The sequence below is a fragment of the Bufo bufo genome, chromosome 8, assembly GCF_905171765.1.
Source record: "Bufo bufo chromosome 8, aBufBuf1.1, whole genome shotgun sequence".
NCBI classification, from domain to species: domain Eukaryota; kingdom Metazoa; phylum Chordata; class Amphibia; order Anura; family Bufonidae; genus Bufo; species Bufo bufo.
This window is the reverse complement of record NC_053396.1, coordinates 415279-441516: the sequence shown is the minus strand read 5'-3', so window position 1 is coordinate 441516 and position 26238 is coordinate 415279. Positions and strand designations below refer to the sequence as shown.

At 59.4% G+C, this 26238-nt stretch overlaps 1 protein-coding gene across 3 annotated transcripts in view; it reads left to right on the top strand.

The window, feature by feature from the left end:
- Nucleotides 1-1701: 1701 nt before the first annotated feature.
- GARNL3 (GTPase activating Rap/RanGAP domain like 3) overlaps nt 1702-26238 on the top strand; it is a 124147-nt gene continuing 99610 nt past the window's right edge. For 2 of the 3 annotated variants that reach the window (XM_040442817.1, XM_040442819.1), the window contains exons 1-2: nt 1702-1947; nt 23217-23286. In XM_040442817.1, coding sequence (XP_040298751.1) covers nt 1838-1947; nt 23217-23286 — 180 coding nt within the window. In that variant the 5' untranslated portion in view covers nt 1702-1837. Of the gene's footprint in view, nt 1948-4417; nt 4636-23216; nt 23287-26238 lie in introns of those variants that run through there. The other variant, XM_040442818.1, reaches the window with a different exon arrangement.

Below are 26238 nucleotides of genomic sequence, written 5' to 3'. Positions count from 1 at the left end.
CCGGACCTGAATCCGATTGAGCATTTCACTTGCTGAAGACAAAACTGAAGGGAAAATGCCCCAAGAACAAGCAGGAGCTGAAGACAGTTGCAGTAGAGGCCTGGCAGAGCGTCACCAGGGATGAGACCAGCGTCTGGGGATGTCTATGCGTTCCAGACTTCAGGCTGTAATTGACTGCAAAGGATTTGTAACCAAGTATTAAAGTGAAAGTTGATTTATGATTATTATTCTGTCCCATTACTTTTGGTCCCTTAACAAGTGGGAGGCTCATATGTAACTGCTGTAATTCCTGCACCGTTCACCTGATTTGGATGTAAATCCCCTCAGATTACAGCTGACAGTCTGCAGGTAAAGCACATCTTGTCCGTTTCATCTCACATCCATTGTGGTGGTGAATAGAGCCAAAAATGTCAGAGTTGTGTCCATGTCCCAATATTTATGGACCTGACTGTATATCCCTGACATATTCCACAGCGCTGTACAGACATTGGCATCATGCTGTCCCCAGGAGCTCACAATCTATGGTCCCTATCAATCTGTTTTTGGAGTGTGGGAGGAAACTGGAGAACATACAAACTACCTGCAGATGTTGTCCTTAGTTGGATTTTAGGACACCAGTGCCACAAGACACCAGGGCTTACCACGGCGCCACTAGTAACTACTGAGCCACTGCTAACCACTGAGCCTGTTCTGATAATTGTGTCCTTTTTAATTCACCCCCCCCCCCCCCCCCCCCCCCCGTGTCCTGATGATTGTCTTGTGTAGTACCACGTGTACTGAAGAGAAGTAGTCCCTGTCACGCTCCTATGATCTTGTGTGTATCTGGTCAAAGTGCTTCTTCTATTGGTGTGTGTGTGTGTGTGTGTGTTAGATAGTGGGGGTTGTAGTGATGGTCTCCACATCTCCCTGTAGGTACGCTGATGACCTCAGTGACCCTCAGGAAATGTCAGGTTTGGGAACTCTACCCTTACAGGGGTCTCAGTGCTCTGACCACAGCACTCCTCTCCGCGGGGGTGATAATAGTGATATCTCTGAGACTGGGAGTAGTAGTCGTGTTGGGGGTAGTGATCCTACAGACAGGGGAGGAGGATGTGTTTCTGGATATCTGAGACTGGGAGTAGTAGTCAGATGTTGGGGGTAGTTATCCCTGTGATAGTACAAACAGGGCAGTGGGATATCTCTGAGACTGGGGGTAGTAGTTACACGTTGTGGCGGTCTCTCCTAGATTGGCCAGTGATACTGGGAGTTGTGATCCATCTCCTGCAGATCTGATCTGTGTGACCCGTCTATCTGATGGGAATAAAGGACTGTACTGGTGACCACTCCTAGTGTTTGGGGCCTCGCTTCGTCATTCAGTACTGAAGAGATGTGGTACCGGTGTCTACACAGGATGAAGTAGTCCCGTGCGACGCCGGCATCTGCAGAGAAGTAGTCCCGTCCGGGTCCTGTCCTCTGCCCCTGCTGATAGATTTCGGTTTTGGACTCTGGGGCTCGCTGAGAAAGCTGCTTCAGGCAAAAGCTCTGCTGCCAGCGTCTCTTTGCCCCTAACGGGCTGTTGTGTGTGTGTGTGTGTGTATATCAGTGATGTGATGGGGGTTGTAGTGGTGCCGTCCATTGAAGCAGCGGAGGGCTCCACACCCCCTCCCCTCGCCACCTTTCTTCCCTGTCTTGGGTGTGTGTATTTGGGAAGCCTGGCCCGCATCCAGCTCTTCTTCTGCCTTCCATCCTCCTCCTCTGCTGGATGTGCTGCTGCAGTGGGTGTGCTGCCATGGAGTGGAAGAAACCCTCATCCTTCCATCCTGGCGTCTGACCTCAGCCCGATGTGCAGCTCGCGTCCATGACTGCTCTCCTTGTCTGCTGGCTGCAGCGGCCTGCCGCCTCCTCCTCCTTCCTTCTCCTTGTGCTTGAGACGATAGGATGGGAGAGGACTGGTGATGATAGCATGAGGTGAGGGGGATACTGGGGGTAGTGGTGCTCCATGTCTGTCCTCTAGTTAGAATACATACAATGCGGGGAGGCGGATATTCCTGTCTCATGACCCAACATCGCCGGGGTCCTCAGGCTGGGAATCGCTGTTTACTCTGTTGCATCCCTTTACTGGCTGCAGAGCGCTGGGCGTTACTGGCTGCAGAGCGCTGGGCGTTACTGGCTGCAGAGCGCTGGGCGTTACTGGCTGCAGAGCGCTGGGCGTTACTGGCTGCAGAGCGCTGGGCGTTACTGGCTGCAGAGCGCTGGGCGTTACTGGCTGCAGAGCGCTGGGCGTTACTGGCTGCAGAGCGCTGGGCGTTACTGGCTGCAGAGCGCTGGGCGTTACTGGCTGCAGGGCGCTGGGCGTTACTGGCTGCAGGGCGCTGGGCGTTACTGGCTGCAGGGCGCTGGGCGTTACTAGCTGCAGGGCGCTGGGCGTTACTGGCTGCAGGGCGTTACTGGCTGCAGGGCGCTGGGCGTTACTGGCTGCAGGGCGCTGGGCGTTACTGGCTGCAGAGCGCTGGGCGTTACTGGCTGCAGAGCGCTGGGCGTTACTGGCTGCAGAGCGCTGAGCGTTACTGGCTGCAGAGCGCTGGGCGTTACTGGCTGCAGAGCGCTGGGCGTTACTGGCTGCAGGGCGCTGGGCGTTACTGGCTGCAGGGCGCTGGGCGTTACTGGCTGCTGGGCGTTACTGGCTGCAGGGCGCTGGGCGTTACTGGCTGCAGAGCGCTGGGCGTTACTGGCTGCAGAGCGCTGGGCGTTACTGGCTGCAGAGCGCTGGGCGTTACTGGCTGCAGAGCGCTGGGCGTTACTGGCTGCAGAGCGCTGGGCGTTACTGGCTGCAGAGCGCTGGGCGTTACTGGCTGCAGGGCGCTGGGCGTTACTGGCTGCTGGGCGTTACTGGCTGCAGGGCGCTGGGCGTTACTGGCTGCAGAGCGCTGGGCGTTACTGGCTGCAGAGCGCTTCTGCTGGGCGTTACTGGACCCTCAGATGTGGGGAAAACTTTTATCTGAAGTGATGGGGAAAAATACTGGATCATCTGGGGGCGCCTGCGGGTAAAGGGCACACTGGTGGTGGCGTCACTGCTCGCCAGGTATATTAAGTAGGGGGGGGGGGCTGTATGTAGGGGTGTCGTGGCCGCTCACCGGGGGGGGCCTGTATGTAGGGGTGTCGTAGCCGCTCACCGGGGGGGGGGGCCTGTATGTAGGGGTGTCGTAGCCGCTCACCGGGGGGGGGGGGGGCCTGTATGTAGGGGTGTCGTGGCCGCTCACCGGGGGGGGCCTGTATGTAGGGGTGTCGTAGCCGCTCACCGGGGGGGCCTGTGTCGTAGCCGCTCACCGGGGGGGCCTGTGTCGTGGCCGCTCACCGGGGGGGGGGGGGCCTGTATGTAGGGGTGTCGTGGCCGCCTGTATGTAGGGGTGATGTGGCCGCTCACCGGGGGGGGCCTGTATGTAGGGGTGTCGTGGCCGCTCACCGGGGGGGCCTGTATGTAGGGGTGTCGTGGCCGCTCACCGGGGGGGGGGGGCCTGTATGTAGGGGTGTCGTGGCCGCTCACCGGGGGGGGGGGGGGGCCTGTATGTAGGGGTGACGTGGCCGCTCACCGGGGGGCTGTATGTAGGGGTGACGTGGCCGCTCACCGGGGTCTTGTTTAATAGAAAATGTTGTCTTCTCTCCCATCGCTGCCTCTGGTGATGCCTCAGAGCGACCACCCTTCCAGGCAGGTATGTGGGGGTCATCACATCGGGGGGTACACACTTATGGTCCAGGGGCCACAGGTTCTGGTGTGTATAAAATGTATAGGCCGGGGCCGCAGGCAGCTCTAATGGGGGCCACATTAAGACTGACTCGCCACACGCGGCTATTACCGCCGCAGACCGGCGAGGGCAGTCACCGGCTCGCCACACGGGGCTATTACTGGTGATTGGTCACTGCCCCCGCTGTCAGGGCGCTGTATGACTGGAGGGATGAGCGGCGCGGTATGACTGGAGGGATGAGCGGCGCGGTATGACTGGAGGGATCAGCGGCGCTGTATGACTGGAGGGATCAGCGGCGCGGTATGACTGGAGGGATGAGCGGCGCGGTATGACTGGAGGGATGAGCGGCGCGGTATGACTGGAGGGATGAGCGGCGCGGTATGACTGGAGGGATGAGCGGCGCGGTATGACTGGAGGGATGAGCGGCGCGGTATGACTGGAGGGATGAGCGGCGCGGTATGACTGGAGGGATGAGCGGCGCGGTATGACTGGAGGGATGAGCGGCGCCTCCTGCAGATGCGGCTGCCATTCTCCCTGTGTGAACACCTCCAGGTCTGGGGCATCATATGTGAAGAGGAATGTCCCCATTGCCAGACAAGACAGCAAGCGGGGTTTTTATAAATGGCGAGGAAGATGAGGGCGGGGCTTGTTTAACCCCTTGGCTGCCTGCCCCCCCGGGAGGTGTAATTTGCCAGTCCAGCTGAAGCCGCACTCCCCCCATGATCACGGAATGCGACATTCCGGCAGCTGCGGTTGTGCTGCGGGTCCCGGCTGCGTTCAGTCCAGCCCCGAGGAGGAGGAGGAGGAGGAAACCCCGCACCGGTACCGGAGGCATGTCCGCCCGGCCAGTGTGACTGAGGATGGACGGAGGAACGGAGACTGCCTCCACCAGAGTGCTCAGCTTCACCCAGCGGTACCGGAGCGGCATCGGGGGGGGGGGGGGCACTGACTGGATGTAATGGGGAGAGGGCACTGACTGGATGTAATGGGGAGAGGGGGCACTGACTGGATGTAATGGGGAGGGGGGGACAGTGACTGGTTATAATGAGGAGAGAGGGGGGCACTGACTGGATGTAATGGGGAGGGGGGGACAGTGACTGGTTATAATGAGGAGAGAGGGGGGCACTGACTGGATGTAATGGGGAGAGGGGGCACTGACTGGATGTAATGGGGAGAGGGCACTGACTGGATGTAATGGGGAGAGGGGGCACTGACTGGATGTAATGGGGAGAGGGGGGCACTGACTGGATGTAATGGGGAGAGGGGGGCACTGACTGGATGTAATGGGGAGGGGGGGACAGTGACTGGTTATAATGAGGAGAGAGGGGGGCACTGACTGGATGTAATGGGGAGAGGGGGCACTGACTGGATGTAATGGGGAGAGGGCACTGACTGGATGTAATGGGGAGAGGGGGCACTGACTGGATGTAATGGGGAGAGGGGGGCACTGACTGGATGTAATGGGGAGAGGGGGGCACTGACTGGATGTAATGGGGAGGGGGGGACAGTGACTGGTTATAATGAGGAGAGAGGGGGGCACTGACTGGATGTAATGGGGAGAGGGGGCACTGACTGGATGTAATGGGGAGAGGGGGCACTGACTGGATGTAATGGGGAGAGGGGGCACTGACTGGATGTAATGGGGAGAGGGGGCACTGACTGGATGTAATGGGGAGAGGGGGGCACTGACTGGATGTAATGGGGAGAGGGGGCACTGACTGGATGTAATGGGGAGGGGGGGGCACTGACTGGATGTAATGGGGAGAGGGGGCACTGACTGGATGTAATGGGGAGGGGGGGGCACTGACTGGATGTAATGGGGAGAGGGGGGCACTGACTGGATGTAATGGGGAGAGGGGGCACTGACTGGATGTAATGGGGAGAGGGGGGCACTGACTGGATGTAATGGGGAGAGGGGGCACTGACTGGATGTAATGGGGAGAGGGGGCACTGACTGGATGTAATGGGGAGAGGGGGGCACTGACTGGATGTAATGGGGAGAGGGGGCACTGACTGGATGTAATGGGGAGGGGGGGGCACTGACTGGATGTAATGGGGAGAGGGGGGCACTGACTGGATGTAATGGGGAGAGGGGGGCACTGACTGGATGTAATGGGGAGAGGGGGCACTGACTGGATGTAATGGGGAGGGGGGGGCACTGACTGGATGTAATGGGGAGAGGGGGCACTGACTGGATGTAATGGGGAGAGGGGGCACTGACTGGATGTAATGGGGAGAGGGGGCACTGACTGGTTATAATGGGGAGAGGGGGGCACTGACTGGATGTAATGGGGAGAGGGGGGCACTGACTGGTTGTAATGGGGAGAGGGGGGCACTGACTGGATGTAATGGGGAGAGGGGGGCACTGACTGGATGTAATGGGGAGAGGGGGCACTGACTGGATGTAATGGGGAGGGGGCACTGACTGGATGTAATGGGGAGAGGGGGCACTGACTGGATGTAATGGGGAGAGGGGGGCACTGACTGGATGTAATGGGGAGAGGGGGCACTGACTGGATGTAATGGGGGGTAGTGACTGGTTATAATGGGGAGAGGGGGCACTGACTGGATGTAATGGGGAGAGGGGGGCACTGACTGGATGTAATGGGGAGAGGGGGGCACTGACTGGATGTAATGGGGAGAGGGGGCACTGACTGGATGTAATGGGGAGAGGGGGCACTGACTGGATGTAATGGGGAGAGGGGGGCACTGACTGGATGTAATGGGGAGAGGGGGCACTGACTGGATGTAATGGGGGGTAGTGACTGGTTATAATGGGGAGAGGGGGCACTGACTGGATGTAATGGGGAGAGGGGGGCACTGACTGGATGTAATGGGGAGAGGGGGCACTGACTGGATGTAATGGGGGGTAGTGACTGGTTATAATGGGGAGAGGGGGCACTGACTGGATGTAATGGGGAGAGGGGGCACTGACTGGATGTAATGAGGAGAGGGGGGCACTGACTGGATGTAATGGGGAGAGGGGGCACTGACTGGATGTAATGGGGGGTAGTGACTGGTTATAATGGGGAGAGGGGGCACTGACTGGATGTAATGGGGAGAGGGGGCACTGACTGGATGTAATGGGGAGAGGGGGGCACTGACTGGATGTAATGGGGAGAGGGGGGCACTGACTGGATGTAATGGGGAGAGGGGGGCACTGACTGGATGTAATGGGGAGAGGGGGCACTGACTGGATGTAATGGGGAGAGGGGGCACTGACTGGATGTAATGGGGAGAGGGGGCACTGACTGGATGTAATGGGGAGAGGGGGCACTGACTGGATGTAATGGGGAGAGGGGGCACTGACTGGATGTAATGGGGAGAGGGGGGCACTGACTGGATGTAATGGGGAGAGGGGGGCACTGACTGGATGTAATGGGGAGAGGGGGCACTGACTGGATGTAATGGGGGGTAGTGACTGGGTATAATGGAGAGAGAGGGGGCACTGACTGGATGTAATGGGGAGAGGGGGCACTGACTGGATGTAATGGGGAGAGGGGGCACTGACTGGATGTAATGGGGAGAGGGGGCACTGACTGGATGTAATGGGGAGGGGGCACTGACTGGATGTAATGGGGAGAGGGGGGCACTGACTGGATGTAATGGGGAGAGGGGGGGGCACTGACTGGATGTAATGTGGGAGAGGGGGGCACTGACTGGATGTAATGGGGAGAGGGGGGCACTGACTGGATGTAATGGGGAGAGAGGGGGGCACTGACTGGATGTAATGTGGGGTAGTGACTGGTTATAATGGAGAGAGGGGGGGGGCACTGACTGGTTATAATGAGGAGGGGGGGGGGCACTGACTGGATGTAATGGGGAGGGGGCACTGACTGGATGTAATGGGGGGTAGTGACTGGTTATAATGGGGAGAGGGGGGCAGTGACTGGTTATAATGGAGAGAGGGGGGGGGGCACTGACTGGATGTAATGGGGAGGGGGCACTGACTGGATGTAATGGGGGGTAGTGACTGGTTATGATGGGGATAGGGGGGTAGTGACTGGTTATAATGGAGAGAGGGGGGGGCACTGACTGGATGTAATGGGGAGGGGGCACTGACTGGATGTAATGGGGGGTAGTGACTGGTTATAATGGGGAGAGGGGGGCAGTGACTGGTTATAATTGGGAGAGGGGGGCACTGACTGGATGTAATGGGGAGAGGGGGGCACTGACTGGATGTAATGGGGAGAGGGGGCACTGACTGGATGTAATGGGGAGAGGGGGGCACTGACTGGATGTAATGGGGAGAGGGGGGCACTGACTGGATGTAATGGGGAGAGGGGGGCACTGACTGGATGTAATGGGGAGAGGGGGGCACTGACTGGATGTAATGGGGAGAGGGGGGCACTGACTGGATGTAATGGGGAGAGGGGGCACTGACTGGATGTAATGGGGGGTAGTGACTGGTTATAATGGAGAGAGGGGGGCACTGACTGGATGTAATGGGGAGAGGGGGCACTGACTGGATGTAATGGGGAGAGGGGGCACTGACTGGATGTAATAGGAAGAGGGGGGCACTGACTGGATGTAATGGGGAGAGGGGGCACTGACTGGATGTAATGGGGAGAGGGGGGCACTGACTGGATGTAATGGGGAGAGGGGGCACTGACTGGTTGTAATGGGGAGAGGGGGGCACTGACTGGATGTGATGGGGAGAGGGGGGCACTGACTGGATGTAATGGGGAGAGGGGGGCACTGACTGGATGTAATGGGGGGTAGTGACTGGTTATAATGGAGAGAGGGGGGGCACTGACTGGATGTAATGGGGGGTAGTGACTGGTTATAATGGAGAGAGGGGGGGCACTGACTGGATGTAATGGGGAGGGGGCACTGACTGGATGTAATGGGGAGAGGGGGCACTGACTGGATGTAATGGGGAGGGGGGGGACAGTGACTGGTTATAATGGGGAGAGGGAACAGTGACTGGTTATAATGGGGAGAAGGGGGCACTGACTGGATGTAATGGGGAGAGGGGGGCACTGACTGGATGTAATGGGGAGAGGGGGCACTGACTGGATGTAATGGGGGGTAGTGACTGGTTATAATGGAGAGAGGGGGGGTAGTGACTGGTTATAATGGAGAGAGGGGGGGCACTGACTGGATGTAATGGGGATAGGGGGGTAGTGACTGGATGTAATGGGGAGGGGGGGCACTGACTGGATGTAATGGGGGGTAGTGACTGGATGTAATGGGGAGGGGGGGCACTGACTGGATGTAATGGGGAGAGGGGGCACTGACTGGATGTAATGGGGAGGGGGGGACAGTGACTGGTTATAATGGGGAGAGGGAACAGTGACTGGTTATAATGGGGAGAAGGGGGCAGTGACTGGTTATAATGGGGAGAGGGGTTATTGACTGGATGTAATGGGGGGTGGGACACTGACTGGATGTAATGGGGAGGGAGGGACACTGGTTATAATGGGGAGGGGGGAACAGTGACTGGTTATAATGGGGAGAAGGGGGCAGTGACTGGTTATAATGGGGAGAGGGGTTATTGACTGGATGTAATGGGGGGTGGGACACTGACTGGATGTAATGGGGAGGGAGGGACACTGGTTATAATGGGGAGGGGGGAACAGTGACTGGTTATAAGCGTGTACACTATTCATGATAGAACCTGACGGGGGATGTATAGACGTATAGATGACTGTATAGTAGATGCTGGCAGTGTGTGTATGGTAGACACTGGCAGTGGGGGGTCAACCCTAGGGGGAGTGTCTCCCTCTAGGGGTCTGTGAGGTGTCTAGAATGTTGGGTGCGGAGTGTCCCCCCCGCCCCCCCCTAGGGGTGTGTGCGGTGTCTAGAATGTTGGGTGCGGAGTGTCTCCCCCTAGGGTTGTGTGCGGTGTCTAGAATGTTGGGTGCGGAGTGTCTCCCCCTAGGGGTGTGTGCGGTGTCTAGAATGTTGGGTGCACAGTGTCTCCCCCTAGGGGTGTGTGCGGTGTCTAGAATGTTGGGTGCGGAGTGTCTCCCTCTAGGGTTGTGTGCGGTGTCTAGAATGTTGGGTGCACAGTGTCTCCCCCTAGGGGTGTGTGCGGTGTCTAGAATGTTGGGTGCGGAGTGTCTCCCTCTAGGGTTGTGTGCGGTGTCTAGAATGTTGGGTGCGGAGTGTCTCCCCCTAGGGTTGTGTGCGGTGTCTAGAATGTTGGGTGCGGAGTGTCTCCCCCTAGGGGTGTGTGCGGTGTCTAGAATGTTGGGTGCGGAGTGTCTCCCCCTAGGGGTGTCTAGAATGTTGGGTGCGGAGTGTCTCCCCCTAGGGGTGTGTGCGGTGTCTAGAATGTTGGGTGCGGAGTGTCTCCCTCTAGGGTTGTGTGCGGTGTCTAGAATGTTGGGTGCACAGTGTCTCCCCCTAGGGGTGTGTGCGGTGTCTAGAATGTTGGGTGCGGAGTGTCTCCCTCTAGGGTTGTGTGCAGTGTCTAGAATGTTGGGTGCGGAGTGTCTCCCCCTAGGGTTGTGTGCGGTGTCTAGAATGTTGGGTGCGGAGTGTCTCCCCCTAGGGTTGTGTGCGGTGTCTAGAATGTTGGGTGCGGAGTGTCTCCCTCTAGGGGTGTGTGCGGTGTCTAGAATGTTGGGTGCGGAGTGTCTCCCCCTAGGGGTGTGTGCGGTGTCTAGAATGTTGGGTGCGGAGTGTCTCCCTCTAGGGTTGTGTGCGGGGTCTAGAATGTTGGGTGCGGAGTGTCTCCCCCTAGGGGTGTGTGCGGTGTCTAGAATGTTGGGTGCGGAGTGTTTCCCCCTAGGGTTGTGTGCGGTGTCTAGAATGTTGGGTGCGGAGTGTCTCCCTCTAGGGTTGTGTGCGGTGTCTAGAATGTTGGGTGCGGAGTGTCTCCCTCTAGGGTTGTGTGCGGTGTCTAGAATGTTGGGTGCGGAGTGTCTCCCCCTAGGGGTGTGTGCGGTGTCTAGAATGTTGGGTGCGGAGTGTCTCCCCCTAGGGTTGTGTGCGGTGTCTAGAATGTTGGGTGCGGAGTGTCTCCCCCTAGGGTTGTGTGCGGTGTCTAGAATGTTGGGTGCGGAGTGTCTCCCTCTAGGGGTGTGTGCGGTGTCTAGAATGTTGGGTGCGGAGTGTTTCCCCCTAGGGTTGTGTGCGGTGTCTAGAATGTTGGGTGCGGAGTGTCTCCCTCTAGGGTTGTGTGCGGTGTCTAGAATGTTGGGTGCGGAGTGTCTCCCTCTAGGGTTGTGTGCGGTGTCTAGAATGTTGGGTGCGGAGTGTCTCCCTCTAGGGTTGTGTGCGGTGTCTAGAATGTTGGGTGCGGAGTGTCTCCCCCTAGGGTTGTGTGCGGTGTCTAGAATGTTGGGTGCGGAGTGTCTCCCCCTAGGGTTGTGTGCGGTGTCTAGAATGTTGGGTGCAGAGTGTCTCCCGCACCCAACATTCTTTGCAACATGATTTGCATCTTGCTTTGTGTGGACATACGACGACAGCGCCACACGTAGGTCAGGATCTGAATGATCTCTATGGCCTCTTATTGTAAGCGAAAAGGGTGTGTGGTCAGATATGTTAATTTATCATCTGCAACTATTTAATATGCCTTCAAAAGGCTCCATCTTATGCCAGTAGGGGGGGGGGTGGAGTACAGAACCTGCTTTAGACAGTAGGGGGGGTGGAGTACAGAACCTGCTTTAGACAGTAGGGGGGGTGGAGTACAGAACCTGCTTTAGACAGTAGGGGGCAATGTACAGAACCTGCTCTAGATAGTAGGGGGCAGTGTACAGAACCTGCTCTAGACAGTAGGGGGGGTGGAGTACAGAACCTGCTCTAGATAGTAGGGGGGAGTGTACAGAACCTGCTCTAGACAGTAGGGGGGGGGGGGGTGGAGTACAGAACCTGCTCTAGACAGTAGGGGGGGGTGGAGTACAGAACCTGCTCTAGACAGTAGGGGGGGTGGAGTACAGAACCTGCTCTAGACAGTAGGGGGGGTGGAGTACAGAACCTGCTCTAGACAGTAGGGGGGGGGGGGGTGGGTGGAGTACAGAACCTGCTATAGACAGTAGGGGGCAGTGTACAGAACCTGCTCTAGACAGTAGGGGGCTGTGTACAGAACCTGCTCTAGATAGTAGGGGGCAGTGTACAGAACCTGCTCTAGACAGTAGGGGGGCAGTGTACAGAACTTGCTCTAGATAGTAGGGGGCAGTGTACAGAACCTGCTCTAGACAGTAGGGGGCAGTGTACAGAACCTGCTCTAGATAGTAGGGGGCAGTGTACAGAACCTGCTCTAGACAGTAGGGGGGCAGTGTACAGAACCTGCTCTAGACAGTAGGGGGCAGTGTACAGAACTTGCTCTAGATAGTAGGGGGCAGTGTACAGAACCTGCTCTAGACAGTAGGGGGCAGTGTACAGAACCTGCTCTAGACAGTAGGGGGCAGTGTACAGAACCTGCTCTAGATAGTAGGGGGCAGTGTACAGAACCTGCTCTAAACAGTAGGGGGGCAGTGTACAGAACCTGCTCTAGATAGTAGGGGGCAGTGTACAGAACCTGCTCTAGACAGTAGGGGGCAGTGTACAGAACCTGCTCTAGACAGTAGGGGGCAGTGTACAGAACCTGCTCTAGATAGTAGGGGGCAGTGTACAGAACCTGCTCTAGACAGTAGGGGGGCAGTGTACAGAACCTGCTCTAGATAGTAGGGGGCAGTGTACACAACCTGCTCTAGACAGTAGGGGGCAGTGTACAGAACCTGCTCTAGACAGTAGGGGGCAGTGTACAGAACCTGCTCTAGATAGTAGGGGGCAGTGTACAGAACCTGCTCTAGATAGTAGGGGGCAGTGTACAGAACCTGCTCTAGACAGTAGGGGGGGTGGAGTACAGAACCTGCTCTAGATAGTAGGGGGCAGTGTACAGAACCTGCTCTAGACAGTAGGGGGCAGTGTACAGAACCTGCTCTAGATAGTAGGGGGCAGTGTACAGAACCTGCTCTAGACAGTAGGGGGCAGTGTACAGAACCTGCTCTAGATAGTAGGGGGCAGTGTACAGAACCTGCTCTAGATAGTAGGGGGCAGTGTACAGAACCTGCTCTAGACAGTAGGGGGCAGTGTACAGAACCTGCTCTAGATAGTAGGGGGCAGTGTACAGAACCTGCTCTAGATAGTAGGGGGCAGTGTACAGAACCTGCTCTAGACAGTAGGGGGGCAGTGTACAGAACCTGCTCTAGATAGTAGGGGGCAGTGTACAGAACCTGCTCTAGACAGTAGGGGGCAGTGTACAGAACCTGCTCTAGACAGTAGGGGGCAGTGTACAGAACCTGCTCTAGATAGTAGGGGGCAGTGTACAGAACCTGCTCTAGACAGTAGGGGGCAGTGTACAGAACCTGCTCTAGATAGTAGGGGGCAGTGTACAGAACCTGCTCTAGACAGTAGGGGGCAGTGTACAGAACCTGCTCTAGATAGTAGGGGGCAGTGTACAGAACCTGCTCTAGATAGTAGGGGGCAGTGTACAGAACCTGCTCTAGACAGTAGGGGGCAGTGTACAGAACCTGCTCTAGATAGTAGGGGGCAGTGTACAGAACCTGCTCTAGATAGTAGGGGGCAGTGTACAGAACCTGCTCTAGACAGTAGGGGGGCAGTGTACAGAACCTGCTCTAGATAGTAGGGGGCAGTGTACAGAACCTGCTCTAGACAGTAGGGGGCAGTGTACAGAACCTGCTCTAGACAGTAGGGGGCAGTGTACAGAACCTGCTCTAGATAGTAGGGGGCAGTGTACAGAACCTGCTCTAGACAGTAGGGGGGCAGTGTACAGAACCTGCTCTAGACAGTAGGGGGCAGTGTACAGAACCTATAACAAGATAAAGGTGATACGAGAAGAAACCTGACGATGGAAATGATGAGAGTGCCGGCGTGTATGGTGCGCTCTGGTCCTCATCCATCATGGCAGCTTACACGAGGCGCTGGTGGTGTGTACAGGGGTGACCCCAATGATGGGCGCCCACCTCTACAGCCTCCTCTGGGACTGGTGGGATGTTGGAGGTCCAAAGGCAGCTTCTAATTAACATATATATTACTTTCCACAAAACCGTAGAGCAGAGGGGATGGCGTCCAGATAAAGCCTTTGATAGCTGTGTCTTTCATTTTGGTTGTGGTTGCCAGGCAACCAGGCATGATGATGTGCAGAGGACTGCGCAGGTTGTCCCGGACGTATACCCTGCCCCCATGAGTGAGACTGAGGTGAATAGTGGGGTTGGGGTACACTATCAGTACACTGTCAGTCTGCTTTTCGGCTGTACACCAGCGTGACTGGCAGTGTACTCCGCACCTGTCCTCATCCCCCATCCTCACCCGTTGTAACATTTACAATTTACCATCCCCCGTTCAGTGCTCCTATTCAGGGCTGCCTGTCGTCAGTGTAGACCGTACTCCTCACTCACAATGCAGCACCGACCAGGGGCAGGGCAGTATCTGTAGCCTCAGGTTGATGGAGGAGTAGTATCTGTGGCATCAGTCAGGCGGGGATACCATCTGTGGCATTGGTCGGGGTACAGTATCTCTGACATCCATTGTGTCATTATCTATACACTTGGCAGAGGGACTGTGTCAGTACAGGACCAGGGGAGGAGATGACAGGGAGCGGCAGAGGGACTGTGTCAGTACTGGACCAGGGGAGGAGATGATGGGGAGCGGCAGAGGGACTGTGTCAGTACAGGATGAGGGGAGGAGATGACAGGGAGCGGCAGAGGGACTGTGTCAGTACAGGATGAGGAGAGGAGATGACAGGGAGCGGCAGAGGGACTGTGTCAGTACAGGATGAGGGGAGGAGATGACAGGGAGCGGCAGAGGGACTGTGTCAGTACAGGATGAGGGGAGGATATGACAGGGAGCGGCAGAGGGACTGTGTCAGTGCAGGATGAGGAGAGGAGATGACGGGGAGCGGCAGAGGGACTGTGTCAGTACAGGATGAGGAGAGGAGATGACAGGGAGCGGCAGAGGGACTCTGTCAGTGCAGGATGAGGAGAGGAGATGACGGGGAGCGGCAGAGGGACTGTGTCAGTACAGGATGAGGGGAGGAGATGACAGGGAGCGGCAGAGGGACTGTGTCAGTACAGGATGAGGGGAGGAGATGACAGGGAGCGGCAGAGGGACTGTGTCAGTACAGGACCAGGGGAGGAGATGACAGGGAGCGGCGGAGGGACTGTGTCAGTACAGGACCAGGGGAGGAGATGATGGGGAGCGGCAGAGGGACTCTGTCAGTGCAGGATGAGGGGAGGAGATGACTGGGAGCGGCGGAGGGACTGTGTCAGTACAGGATGAGGGGAGGAGATGACAGGGAGCGGCAGAGGGACTGTGTCAGTGCAGGATGAGGAGAGGAGATGATGGGGAGCGGCGGAGGGACTGTCCGTACAGGATAAGGGGAGGAGATGACAGGGAGCGGCAGAGGGACTGTGTCAGTACAGGATGAGGGGAGGAGATGACAGGGAGCGGCAGAGGGACTGTGTCAGTACAGGATGAGGAGAGGAGATGATGGGGAGCGGCGGAGGGACTGTCCGTACAGGATGAGGGGAGGAGATGACAGGGAGCGGCAGAGGGACTGTGTCAGTGCAGGATGAGGAGAGGAGATGACAGGGAGCGGCAGAGGGACTGTGTCAGTACAGGATGAGGAGAGGAGATGACAGGGAGCGGCGGAGGGACTGTCAGTACAGGACCAGGGGAGGAGATGACAGGGAGCGGCAGAGGGACTGTGTCAGTACAGGATGAGGGGAGGAGATGACGGGGAGCGGCAGGGGGACTGTGTCAGTACAGGATGAGGAGAGGAGATGACGGGGAGCGGCGGAGGGACTGTCAGTACAGGACCAGGGGAGGAGATGACAGGGAGCGGCAGAGGGACTGTGTCAGTACAGGATGAGGAGAGGAGATGACAGGGAGCGGCAGAGGGACTGTGTCAGTGCAGGATGAGGAGAGGAGATGACAGGGAGCTGCAGAGGGACTGTGTCAGTGCAGGATGAGGAGAGGAGATGATGGGGAGCGGCGGAGGGACTGTGTCAGTACAGGATGAGGAGAGGAGATGATGGGGAGCGGCGGAGGGACTGTGTCAGTACAGGACCAGGGGAGGAGATGACAGGGAGCCGCAGAGGGACTGTGTCAGTGCAGGATGAGGAGAGGAGATGACAGGGAGCGGCGGAGGGACTGTCAGTACAGGACCAGGGGAGGAGATGACAGGGAGCGGCAGAGGGACTGTGTCAGTACAGGATGAGGAGAGGAGATGACAGGGAGCGGCGGAGGGACTGTGTCAGTGCAGGATGAGGGGAGGAGATGACAGGGAGCGGCGGAGGGACTGTCCGTACAGGATGAGGGGAGGAGATGATGGGGAGCGGCAGAGGGACTGTGTCAGTACAGGACCAGGGGAGGAGATGACAGGGAGCGGCGGAGGGACTGTGTCAGTACAGGACCAGGGGAGGAGATGACAGGGAGCGGCAGAGGGACTGTGTCAGTACAGGATGAGGAGAGGAGATGACAGGGAGCGGCGGAGGGACTGTCAGTACAGGACCAGGGGAGGAGATGATGGGGAGCGGCAGGGGGACTGTGTCAGTACAGGATCAGGGGAGGAGATGACGGGGAGCGGCAGAGGGACTGTGTCAGTACAGGATGAGGAGAGGAGATGACAGGGAGCGGCAGAGGGACTGTGTCAGTACAGGATGAGGAGAGGAGATGACAGGGAGCGGCGGAGGGACTGTCAGTACAGGACCAGGGGAGGAGATGATGGGGAGCGGCAGGGGGACTGTGTCAGTACAGGATCAGGGGAGGAGATGACGGGGAGCGGCAGAGGGACTGTGTCAGTACAGGATGAGGAGAGGAGATGACAGGGAGCGGCAGAGGGACTGTGTCAGTACAGGATGAGGAGAGGAGATGACAGGGAGCGGCAGAGGGACTGTGTCAGTACAGGATGAGGAGAGGAGATGACAGGGAGCGGCGGAGGGACTGTCAGTACAGGACCAGGGGAGGAGATGACAGGGAGCGGCAGAGGGACTGTGTCAGTACAGGATGAGGAGAGGAGATGACAGGGAGCGGCGGAGGGACTGTGTCAGTGCAGGATCAGGAGAGGAGATGACGGGGAGTGGCGGAGGGACTGTCAGTACAGGATGAGGGGAGGAGATGATAGGTAGCGGCGGAGGGACTGTGTCAGTGCAGGACCAGGGGAGGAGATGACAGGGAGCGGCAGAGGGACTGTGTCAGTACAGGATGAGGGGAGGAGATGATGGGGAGCGGCGGATGGACTGTCCGTACAGGATGAGGGGAGGAGATGACAGGGAGCGGCAGAGGGACTGTGTCAGTACAGGACCAGGGGAGGAGATGACAGGGAGCGGCGGAGGGACTGTGTCAGTACAGGACCAGGGGAGGAGATGACAGGGAGCGGCAGAGGGACTGTGTCAGTACAGGATGAGGGGAGGAGATGACAGGGAGCGGCGGAGGGACTGTCCGTACAGGATGAGGGGAGGAGATGACAGGGAGCGGCAGAGGGACTGTGTCAGTGCAGGATGAGGGGAGGAGATGACAGGGAGCGGCGGAGGAACTGTGTCAGTACAGGATGAGGGGAGGAGATGACGGGGAGCGGCAGAGGGACTGTGTCAGTACAGGACCAGGGGAGGAGATAATGGGGAGCGGCAGAGGGACTGTGTCAGTGCAGGATGAGGGGAGGAGATGATGGGGAGCGGCAGAGGGACTGTGTCAGTGCAGGATGAGGGGAGGAGATGACAGGGAGCGGCGGAGGGACTGTCAGTACAGGATGAGGGGAGGAGATGATGGGGAGCGGCGGAGGGACTGTGTCAGTACAGGATGAGGAGAGGAGATGACGGGGAGCGGCGGAGGGACTGTCAGTACAGGATGAGGGGAGGAGATGATGGGGAGCGGCAGGGGGACTGTGTCAGTACTGGACCAGGGGAGGAGATGACAGGGAGCGGCAGAGGGACTGTGTCAGTGCAGGATGAGGGGAGGAGATGACAGGGAGCGGCAGGGGGACTGTGTCAGTGCAGGATGAGGGGAGGAGATGACAGGGAGCGGCAGGGGGACTGTGTCAGTACAGGATGAGGAGAGGAGATGACGGGGAGCGGCGGAGGGACTGTGTCAGTACAGGATGAGGAGAGGAGATGACGGGGAGCGGCGGAGGGACTGTGTCAGTACAGGACCAGGGGAGGAGATGACAGGGAGCGGCAGAGGGACTGTGTCAGTACAGGATGAGGAGAGGAGATGACTGGGAGCGGCGGAGGGACTGTGTCAGTACAGGATAAGGGGAGGAGATGACAGGGAGCGGCAGAGGGACTGTGTCAGTACAGGATGAGGAGAGGAGATGACGGGGAGCAGCGGAGGGACTGTCAGTACAGGATGAGGGGAGGAGATGATGGGGAGCGGCAGGGGGACTGTGTCAGTACAGGATGAGGGGAGGAGATGATGGGGAGCGGCAGGGGGACTGTGTCAGTACAGGATGAGGGGAGGAGATGATGGGGAGCGGCAGAGGGACTGTGTCAGTACAGGATGAGGGGAGGAGATGATGGGGAGCGGCAGAGGGACTGTGTCAGTACAGGATGAGGGGAGGAGATGATGGGGAGCGGCAGAGGGACTGTGTCAGTACAGGATGAGGGGAGGAGATGATGGGGAGCGGCAGAGGGACTGTGTCAGTACAGGATGAGGAGAGGAGATGACAGGGAGCGGCGGAGGGACTGTGTCAGTACAGGATAAGGGGAGGAGATGACAGGGAGCGGCGGAGGGACTGTCAGTACAGGATAATGGGAGGAGATGACAGGGAGCGGCGGAGGGACTGTGTCAGTACAGGATGAGGAGAGGAGATGATGGGGAGCGGCAGAGGGACTTGTCAGTACAGGATGAGGGGAGGAGATGACAGGGAGCGGCAGAGGGACTGTGTCAGTGCAGGACCAGGGGAGGAGATGACAGGGAGCGGCAGAGGGACTGTGTCAGTGCAGGATGAGGAGAGGAGATGACTGGGAGCGGCGGAGGGACTGTGTCAGTACAGGACCAGGGGAGGAGATGACAGGGAGCGGCAGAGGGACTGTGTCAGTACAGGATGAGGGGAGGAGATGACGGGGAGCGGCGGAGGGACTGTGTCAGTGCAGGATGAGGAGAGAAGATGACAGGGAGCGGCAGAGGGACTGTGTCAGTGCAGGATGAGGAGAGGAGATGACAGGGAGCGGCAGAGGGACTGTGTCAGTGCAGGATGAGGAGAGGAGATGATGGGGAGCGGCGGAGGGACTGTGTCAGTACAGGACCAGGGGAGGAGATGACAGGGAGCCGCAGAGGGACTGTGTCAGTGCAGGATGAGGAGAGGAGATGACAGGGAGCGGCGGAGGGACTGTCAGTACAGGACCAGGGGAGGAGATGACAGGGAGCGGCAGAGGGACTGTGTCAGTACAGGATGAGGAGAGGAGATGACGGGGAGCAGCGGAGGGACTGTCAGTACAGGATGAGGAGAGGAGATGACAGGGAGCGGCAGAGGGACTGTGTCAGTGCAGGATCAGGAGAGGAGATGACGGGGAGTGGCGGAGGGACTGTGTCAGTACAGGATGAGGAGAGGAGATGACGGGGTGCGGCAGAGGGACTGTGTCAGTGCAGGATGAGGAGAGGAGATGACAGGGAGCGGCAGAGGGACTGTCAGTACAGGATGAGGAGAGGAGATGACGGGGAGCAGCGGAGGGACTGTCAGTACAGGATGAGGAGTGGAGATGACTGGGAGCGGCAGAGGGACTGTGTCAGTGCAGGATGAGGAGAGGAGATGACAGGGAGCGGCAGAGGGACTGTGTCAGTACAGGATGAGGGGAGGAGATGATGGGGAGAGGCGGATGGACTGTCCGTACAGGATCATGGGAGGAGGGACTGTGTCAGTACAGGATCAGGGGAGGAGGGACTGTGTCGGTACAGGATCAGGGGAGGAGGGACTGTGTCGGTACAGGATCAGGGGAGGAGGGACTGTGTCGGTACAGGATCAGGTGAGAGAAGATGACGGGGAGAGGCGGATGGACTGTCAGTACAGGATCAGGGGAGGAGGGACTGTGTCGGTACAGGATCAGGGGAGGAGGGACTGTGTCGGTACAGGATCAGGGGAGGAGGGACTGTGTCAGTACAGGATCAGGGGAGGAGATGACGGGGAGAGGCGGATGGACTGTCCGTACAGGATCATGGGAGGAGGGACTGTGTCGGTACAGGATCAGGGGAGGAGGGACTGTGTCAGTACAGGATCAGGGGAGGAGGGACTGTGTCGGTACAGGATCAGGGGAGGAGGGACTGTGTCGGTACAGGATCAGGGGAGGAGGGACTGTGTCAGTACAGGATCAGGGGAGGAGATGACGGGGAGTGCCAGAGGGACTGTCAGTATCGGATCAGAAGAGGAGATGAGGGTGATGGCGGAGGGATCAGGGGAGGAGATGACTGGTAGTGGAGTTGGGACTGTGTCAGTACAGGATGAGGGGAGGAGATGATGGGGAGCAGCGGATGGACTGTTTCAATACAGGATCAGCGGAGGAGGGAGTGTTTTGGTACAGGATCAGGGGAGGAGGGACTGTGTCAGATCAGGAGACAAGATGACGGGGAGTGCCAGAGGGACTGTCGGTACAGGATCAGGGGAGGAGGGACTGTGGCAGTGCAGGATCAGGGGAGGAGAGGAAAAGGAGCAGGGGAGGGACTCTCGGTACAGGATCAGGAAAGGAGATGACGGGTAGTGGCGGAGGGACTGTCCGTACAGGATCAGGGGAGGAGGGACTGTGTCAGTACAGGATCAGGGGAGGAGGGACTGTGTCGGTACAGGATCAGGGGAGGAGGGACTGTGTCGGTACAGGATCAGGGGAGGAGGGACTGTGTCAGTACAGGATCAGGGGAGGAGGGACTGTGTCGGTACAGGATCAGGGGAGGAGGGACTGTGTCAGATCAGGAGACAAGATGACGGGGAGTGCCAGAGGGACTGTCGGTACAGGATCAGGGGAGGAGGGACTGTGGCAGTGCAGGATCAGGGGAGGAGAGGAAAAGGAGCAGGGGAGGGACTCTCGGTACAGGATCAGGAAAGGAGATGACGGGTAGTGGCGGAGGGACTGTCCGTACAGGATCAGGGGAGGAGGGACTGTGTCGGTACAGGATCAGGGGAGGAGGGACTGTGTCGGTACAGGATCAGGGGAGGAGGGACTGTGTCAGTACAGGATCAGGGGAGGAGATGACGGGGAGTGCCAGAGGGACTGTCAGTATCGGATCAGAAGAGGAGATGAGGGTGATGGCGGAGGGATCAGGGGAGGAGATGACTGGTAGTGGAGTTGGGACTGTGTCAGTACAGGATGAGGGGAGGAGATGATGGGGAGCAGCGGATGGACTGTTTCAATACAGGATCAGCGGAGGAGGGAGTGTTTTGGTACAGGATCAGGGGAGGAGGGACTGTGTCAGATCAGGAGACAAGATGACGGGGAGTGCCAGAGGGACTGTCGGTACAGGATCAGGGGAGGAGGGACTGTGGCAGTGCAGGATCAGGGGAGGAGAGGAAAAGGAGCAGGGGAGGGACTCTCGGTACAGGATCAGGAAAGGAGATGACGGGTAGTGGCGGAGGGACTGTGTCAATACAGGATCAGCGGAGGAGGGGGGACTGTGTCAGGGCAGGATCAGAGGAGAAGGGACTGCAGGACACTGTCTCTCCTCCCCTGGTCCTGCACTGACGCTGTCTCTCCTCCCCTGGTCCTGCACTGACGCTGTCTCTCCTCCCCTGGTCCCGCACTGACGCTGTCTCTCCTCCCCTGGTCCTGCACTGACGCTGTCTCTCCTCCCCTGGTCCTGCACTGACGCTGTCTCTCCTCCCCTGGTCCTGCACTGACGCTGTCCCTCCTCCCCTGGTCCCGCACTGACGCTGTCCCTCCTCCCCTGGTCCCGCACTGACGCTGTCTCTCCTCCCCTGGTCCCGCACTGACGCTGTCTCTCCTCCCCTGGTCCCGCACTGACGCTGTCTCTCCTCCCCTGGTCCCGCACTGACGCTGTCTCTCCTCCCCTGGTCCCGCACTGACGCTGTCTCTCCTCCCCTGGTCCCGCACTGACGCTGTCTCTCCTCCCCTGGTCCCGCACTGACGCTGTCTCTCCTCCCCTGGTCCCGCACTGACGCTGTCTCTCCTCCCCTGGTCCCGCACTGACGCTGTCTCTCCTCCCCTGGTCCCGCACTGACGCTGTCTCTCCTCCCCTGGTCCCGCACTGACGCTGTCTCTCCTCCCCTGGTCCCGCACTGACGCTGTCTCTCCTCCCCTGGTCCCGCACTGACGCTGTCTCTCCTCCCCTGGTCCCGCACTGACGCTGTCTCTCCTCCCCTGGTCCCGCACTGACGCTGTCTCTCCTCCCCTGGTCCCGCACTGACGCTGTCTCTCCTCCCCTGGTCCCGCACTGACGCTGTCTCTCCTCCCCTGGTCCCGCACTGACGCTGTCTCTCCTCCCCTGGTCCCGCACTGACGCTGTCTCTCCTCCCCTGGTCCCGCACTGACGCTGTCTCTCCTCCCCTGGTCCCGCACTGACGCTGTCTCTCCTCCCCTGGTCCCGCACTGACGCTGTCTCTCCTCCCCTGGTCCCGCACTGACGCTGTCTCTCCTCCCCTGGTCCCGCACTGACGCTGTCTCTCCTCCCCTGGTCCCGCACTGACGCTGTCTCTCCTCCCCTGGTCCCGCACTGACGCTGTCTCTCCTCCCCTGGTCCCGCACTGACGCTGTCTCTCCTCCCCTGGTCCCGCACTGACGCTGTCTCTCCTCCCCTGGTCCCGCACTGACGCTGTCTCTCCTCCCCTGGTCCCGCACTGACGCTGTCTCTCCTCCCCTGGTCCCGCACTGACGCTGTCTCTCCTCCCCTGGTCCCGCACTGACGCTGTCTCTCCTCCCCTGGTCCCGCACTGACGCTGTCTCTCCTCCCCTGGTCCCGCACTGACGCTGTCTCTCCTCCCCTGGTCCCGCACTGACGCTGTCTCTCCTCCCCTGGTCCCGCACTGACGCTGTCTCTCCTCCCCTGGTCCCGCACTGACGCTGTCTCTCCTCCCCTGGTCCCGCACTGACGCTGTCTCTCCTCCCCTGGTCCCGCACTGACGCTGTCTCTCCTCCCCTGGTCCTGCACTGACGCTGTCTCTCCTCCCCTGGTCCTGCACTGACGCTGTCTCTCCTCCCCTGGTCCTGCACTGACGCTGTCTCTCCTCCCCTGGTCCTGCACTGACGCTGTCTCTCCTCCCCTGGTCCTGCACTGACGCTGTCTCTCCTCCCCTGGTCCTGCACTGACGCTGTCTCTCCTCCCCTGGTCCTGCACTGACGCTGTCTCTCCTCCCCTGGTCCTGCACTGACGCTGTCTCTCCTCCCCTGGTCCTGCACTGACGCTGTCTCTCCTCCCCTGGTCCTGCACTGACACAGTCACTCTTGTGTCAGTCTCTTATTGCGTTGAGAAGAGGTTGAGTGAGGATGTTGGGGCCCCTGGCGGAGCATGCTGCGCTCCTGGCCGCGGGTGCATTGCCAGCTGCCTGCAGTGGATGCTCTCTGTGCAGTCGCTATGGTTACTGATTAAGCGTCTCTCTTCCAGCTCCGTCTCTGAAGACCTGGGCTGCAGACGGGGAGAATTCAGCAGAAAACACTATGGCTCCGTGGAGCTGGTGAGTAACATCTACTGCCTGTAGCCTCCATATAGCGGTGAAAAAGACGCCACTGACCCCCCAGTGTACATGTCACAGCTGTATACTGCCAAATATCATAAGTAATGTACTGCAGAGTATACATGTACCGTCACACCGTGGATACATCATATGTAATGTACTGCACAGTATACATCTGATGAAGGCATTAGGAGTGTATTCTGGATGTGACTGGAATGATCACCAGAGGCTCTTCTCATGGGGAGTCCAGATGAAAGCAATGTTACAGGCCGTTCTTGTAGCCCCCCCCCGTCAGTGGGTGGTTGGGCTGGGAGGCCCCTTCCCCCCCCCCCCCCGTCACTGGGTGGTTGGGCCGGGAGGCCCCCCCCCCGTCACTGGGTGGTTGGGCTGGGAGGCCCCCCCCCCCGTCACTGGGTGGTTGGGCTGGGAGGCCCCCCCCGTCAGTGGGTGGTTGGGCTGGGAGGCCCCCCCCCGTCAGTGGGTGGTTGGGCTGGGAGGCCCCCCCCCGTCAGTGGGTGGTTGGGCTGGGAGGCCCCCCCCGTCAGTGGGTGGTTGGGCTGGGAGGCCCCCCCCGTCAGTGGGTGGTTGGGCTGGGAGGCCCCCCCCCCCGTCAGTGGGTGGTTGGGCCGGGAGGCTCCCCCCCCGTCAGTGGGTGGTTGGGCTGGGAGGCCCCCCCCCACCCCCGTCAGTGGGTGGTTGGGCTGGGGGGCCCCCCCCCCCCCACCCCCGTCAGTGGGTGGTTGGGCTGGGAGGCCCCCCCCCCCACCCCCGTCAGTGGGTGGTTGGGCTGGGAGGCCCCCCCCCCACCCCCGTCAGTGGGTGGTTGGGCTGGGAGGCCCCCCCCCACCCCCGTCAGTGGGTGGTTGGGCTGGGAGGCCCCCCCCCACCCCCGTCAGTGGGTGGTTGGGCTGGGAGGCCCCCCCCCCCCCCCCGTCAGTGGGTGGTTGGGCTGGGAGGCCCCCCCCCCCCCCCGTCAGTGGGTGGTTGGGCTGGGAGGCCCCTTCCCCCCCCGTCAGTGGGTGGTTGGGCTGGGAGGCCCCTTCCCCCCCCGTCAGTGGGTGGTTGGGCTGGGAGGCCCCTTCCCCCCCCGTCAGGGGGTGGTTGGGCTGGGAGGCCCCTCCCCCCCCCGTCAGTGGGTGGTTGGGCTGGGAGGCCCCCCCCCGTCAGTGGGTGGTTGGGCTGGGAGGCCCCTTCCCCCCCCGTCAGTGGGTGGTTGGGCTGGGAGGCCCCTTCCCCCCCCCCCCCCGTCAGTGGGTGGTTGGGCGGGCTGGGAGGCCCCTCCATTGTTGCTGGAGTAGCCTTTCGGAGTCATTTTCCTGCAGTCTCGGGAATGTAACCTGATTAGCTGCGTGACCTGGGTCCTCTAGGGACAGCGCTGCATGACCTGCCACCCTGCTGCGAGAACATTCAGTTTGGCGGGATTCTTGTACTGTACCTGTATACAACCATATTACTACATGCATGTTGTATGATTTCTTCCAGTCCAGGGTTTTTGTCACCATGGACCAGTGACTGCGAATACTGCAACCCAAAACCCACTTATTTATCGCAAAGTGCCGACACGGCAATTTACCCTGACTACAGTGCAGTATAGTATATCTTCCATGTACTATAATCGCCTGCCTGTGCCGTACATGGTGCGCCCTCGCGTTGCCTGTGCCGTACATGGTGCGCCCTCGCGTTGCCTGTGCCGTACATGGTGCGCCCTTGCGTTGCCTGTGCCGTACATGGTGCGCCCTTGCGTTGCCTGTGCCGTACATGGTGCGCCCTCGCGTTGCCTGTGCCGTACATGGTGCGCCCTCGCGTTGCCTGTGCCGTACATGGTGCGCCCTCGCGTTGCCTGTGCCGTACATGGTGCGCCCTCGCGTTGCCTGTGCCGTACATGGTGCGCCCTTGCGTTGCCTGTGCCGTACATGGTGCGCCCTTGCGTTGCCTGTGCCGTACATGGTGCGCCCTCGCGTTGCCTGTGCCGTACATGGTGCGCCCTCGCGTTGCCTGTGCCGTACATGGTGCGCCCTCGCGTTGCCTGTGCCGTACATGGTGCGCCCTCGCGTTGCCTGTGCCGTACATGGTGCGCCCTCGCGTTGCCTGTGCCGTACATGGTGCGCCCTCGCGTTGCCTGTGCCGTACATGGTGCGCCCTTGCGTTGCCTGTGCCGTACATGGTGCGCCCTTGCGTTGCCTGTGCCGTACATGGTGCGCCCTCGCGTTGCCTGTGCCGTACATGGTGCGCCCTCGCGTTGCCTGTGCCGTACATGGTGCGCCCTCGCGTTGCCTGTGCCGTACATGGTGCGGGTGCCCAAAGAGAGCTCTGTGTCTCCTCTGGTACCTGTGCCATGGGTTCGCCACCACTGCCATACACCCTCGCTGTCCCCTCTGAGTCTGTGTCTGCTGCCAGGCTCGCCGTCATTTCCAGGCTAATCTGATCAGCTTTTCTGGAGCTTAAGGACATGATGCAATTATTACCCTCATCCCCCGACCATGCTGGACACTGCCCACTAGTCACAGCAGGTTGTAATGGAGGGTGTGTAACCCAGGCTCTCAGTCTCTGTAGAACACAGACCCCTTTTTGACATCTGCTTGGGGTAATGTGAATGCTGTGGTGGGTTGAGAATATGGGGCTTATAGTCAGTGTGCAGAGTGGAAGGAGGAACTGAGCTGAGGATGGAACGGTTTCCTGCTCTGCCCCGGAGTGATCACTCCCCCCCCCCCCCCCCCCCCCCTCCCCCAGGACAGTAGGGATCGGTGACCTCCGCTGCTGGCCAGTCCTGTCTCCCTCAGCTCGCTCGTCCCCCTTTGCTCACAGCGAGCACATACAAATAATCACGGACACGTTTTTTTCTGAATCCTTTGTGGATGAATGGATTTTACAGGATCGCACCCCTGTAGACCCGCAGTCATGTGACCCCACTGAGACGTTCCAGGACTGCAGTACTGATGTGTTGTACAGCAT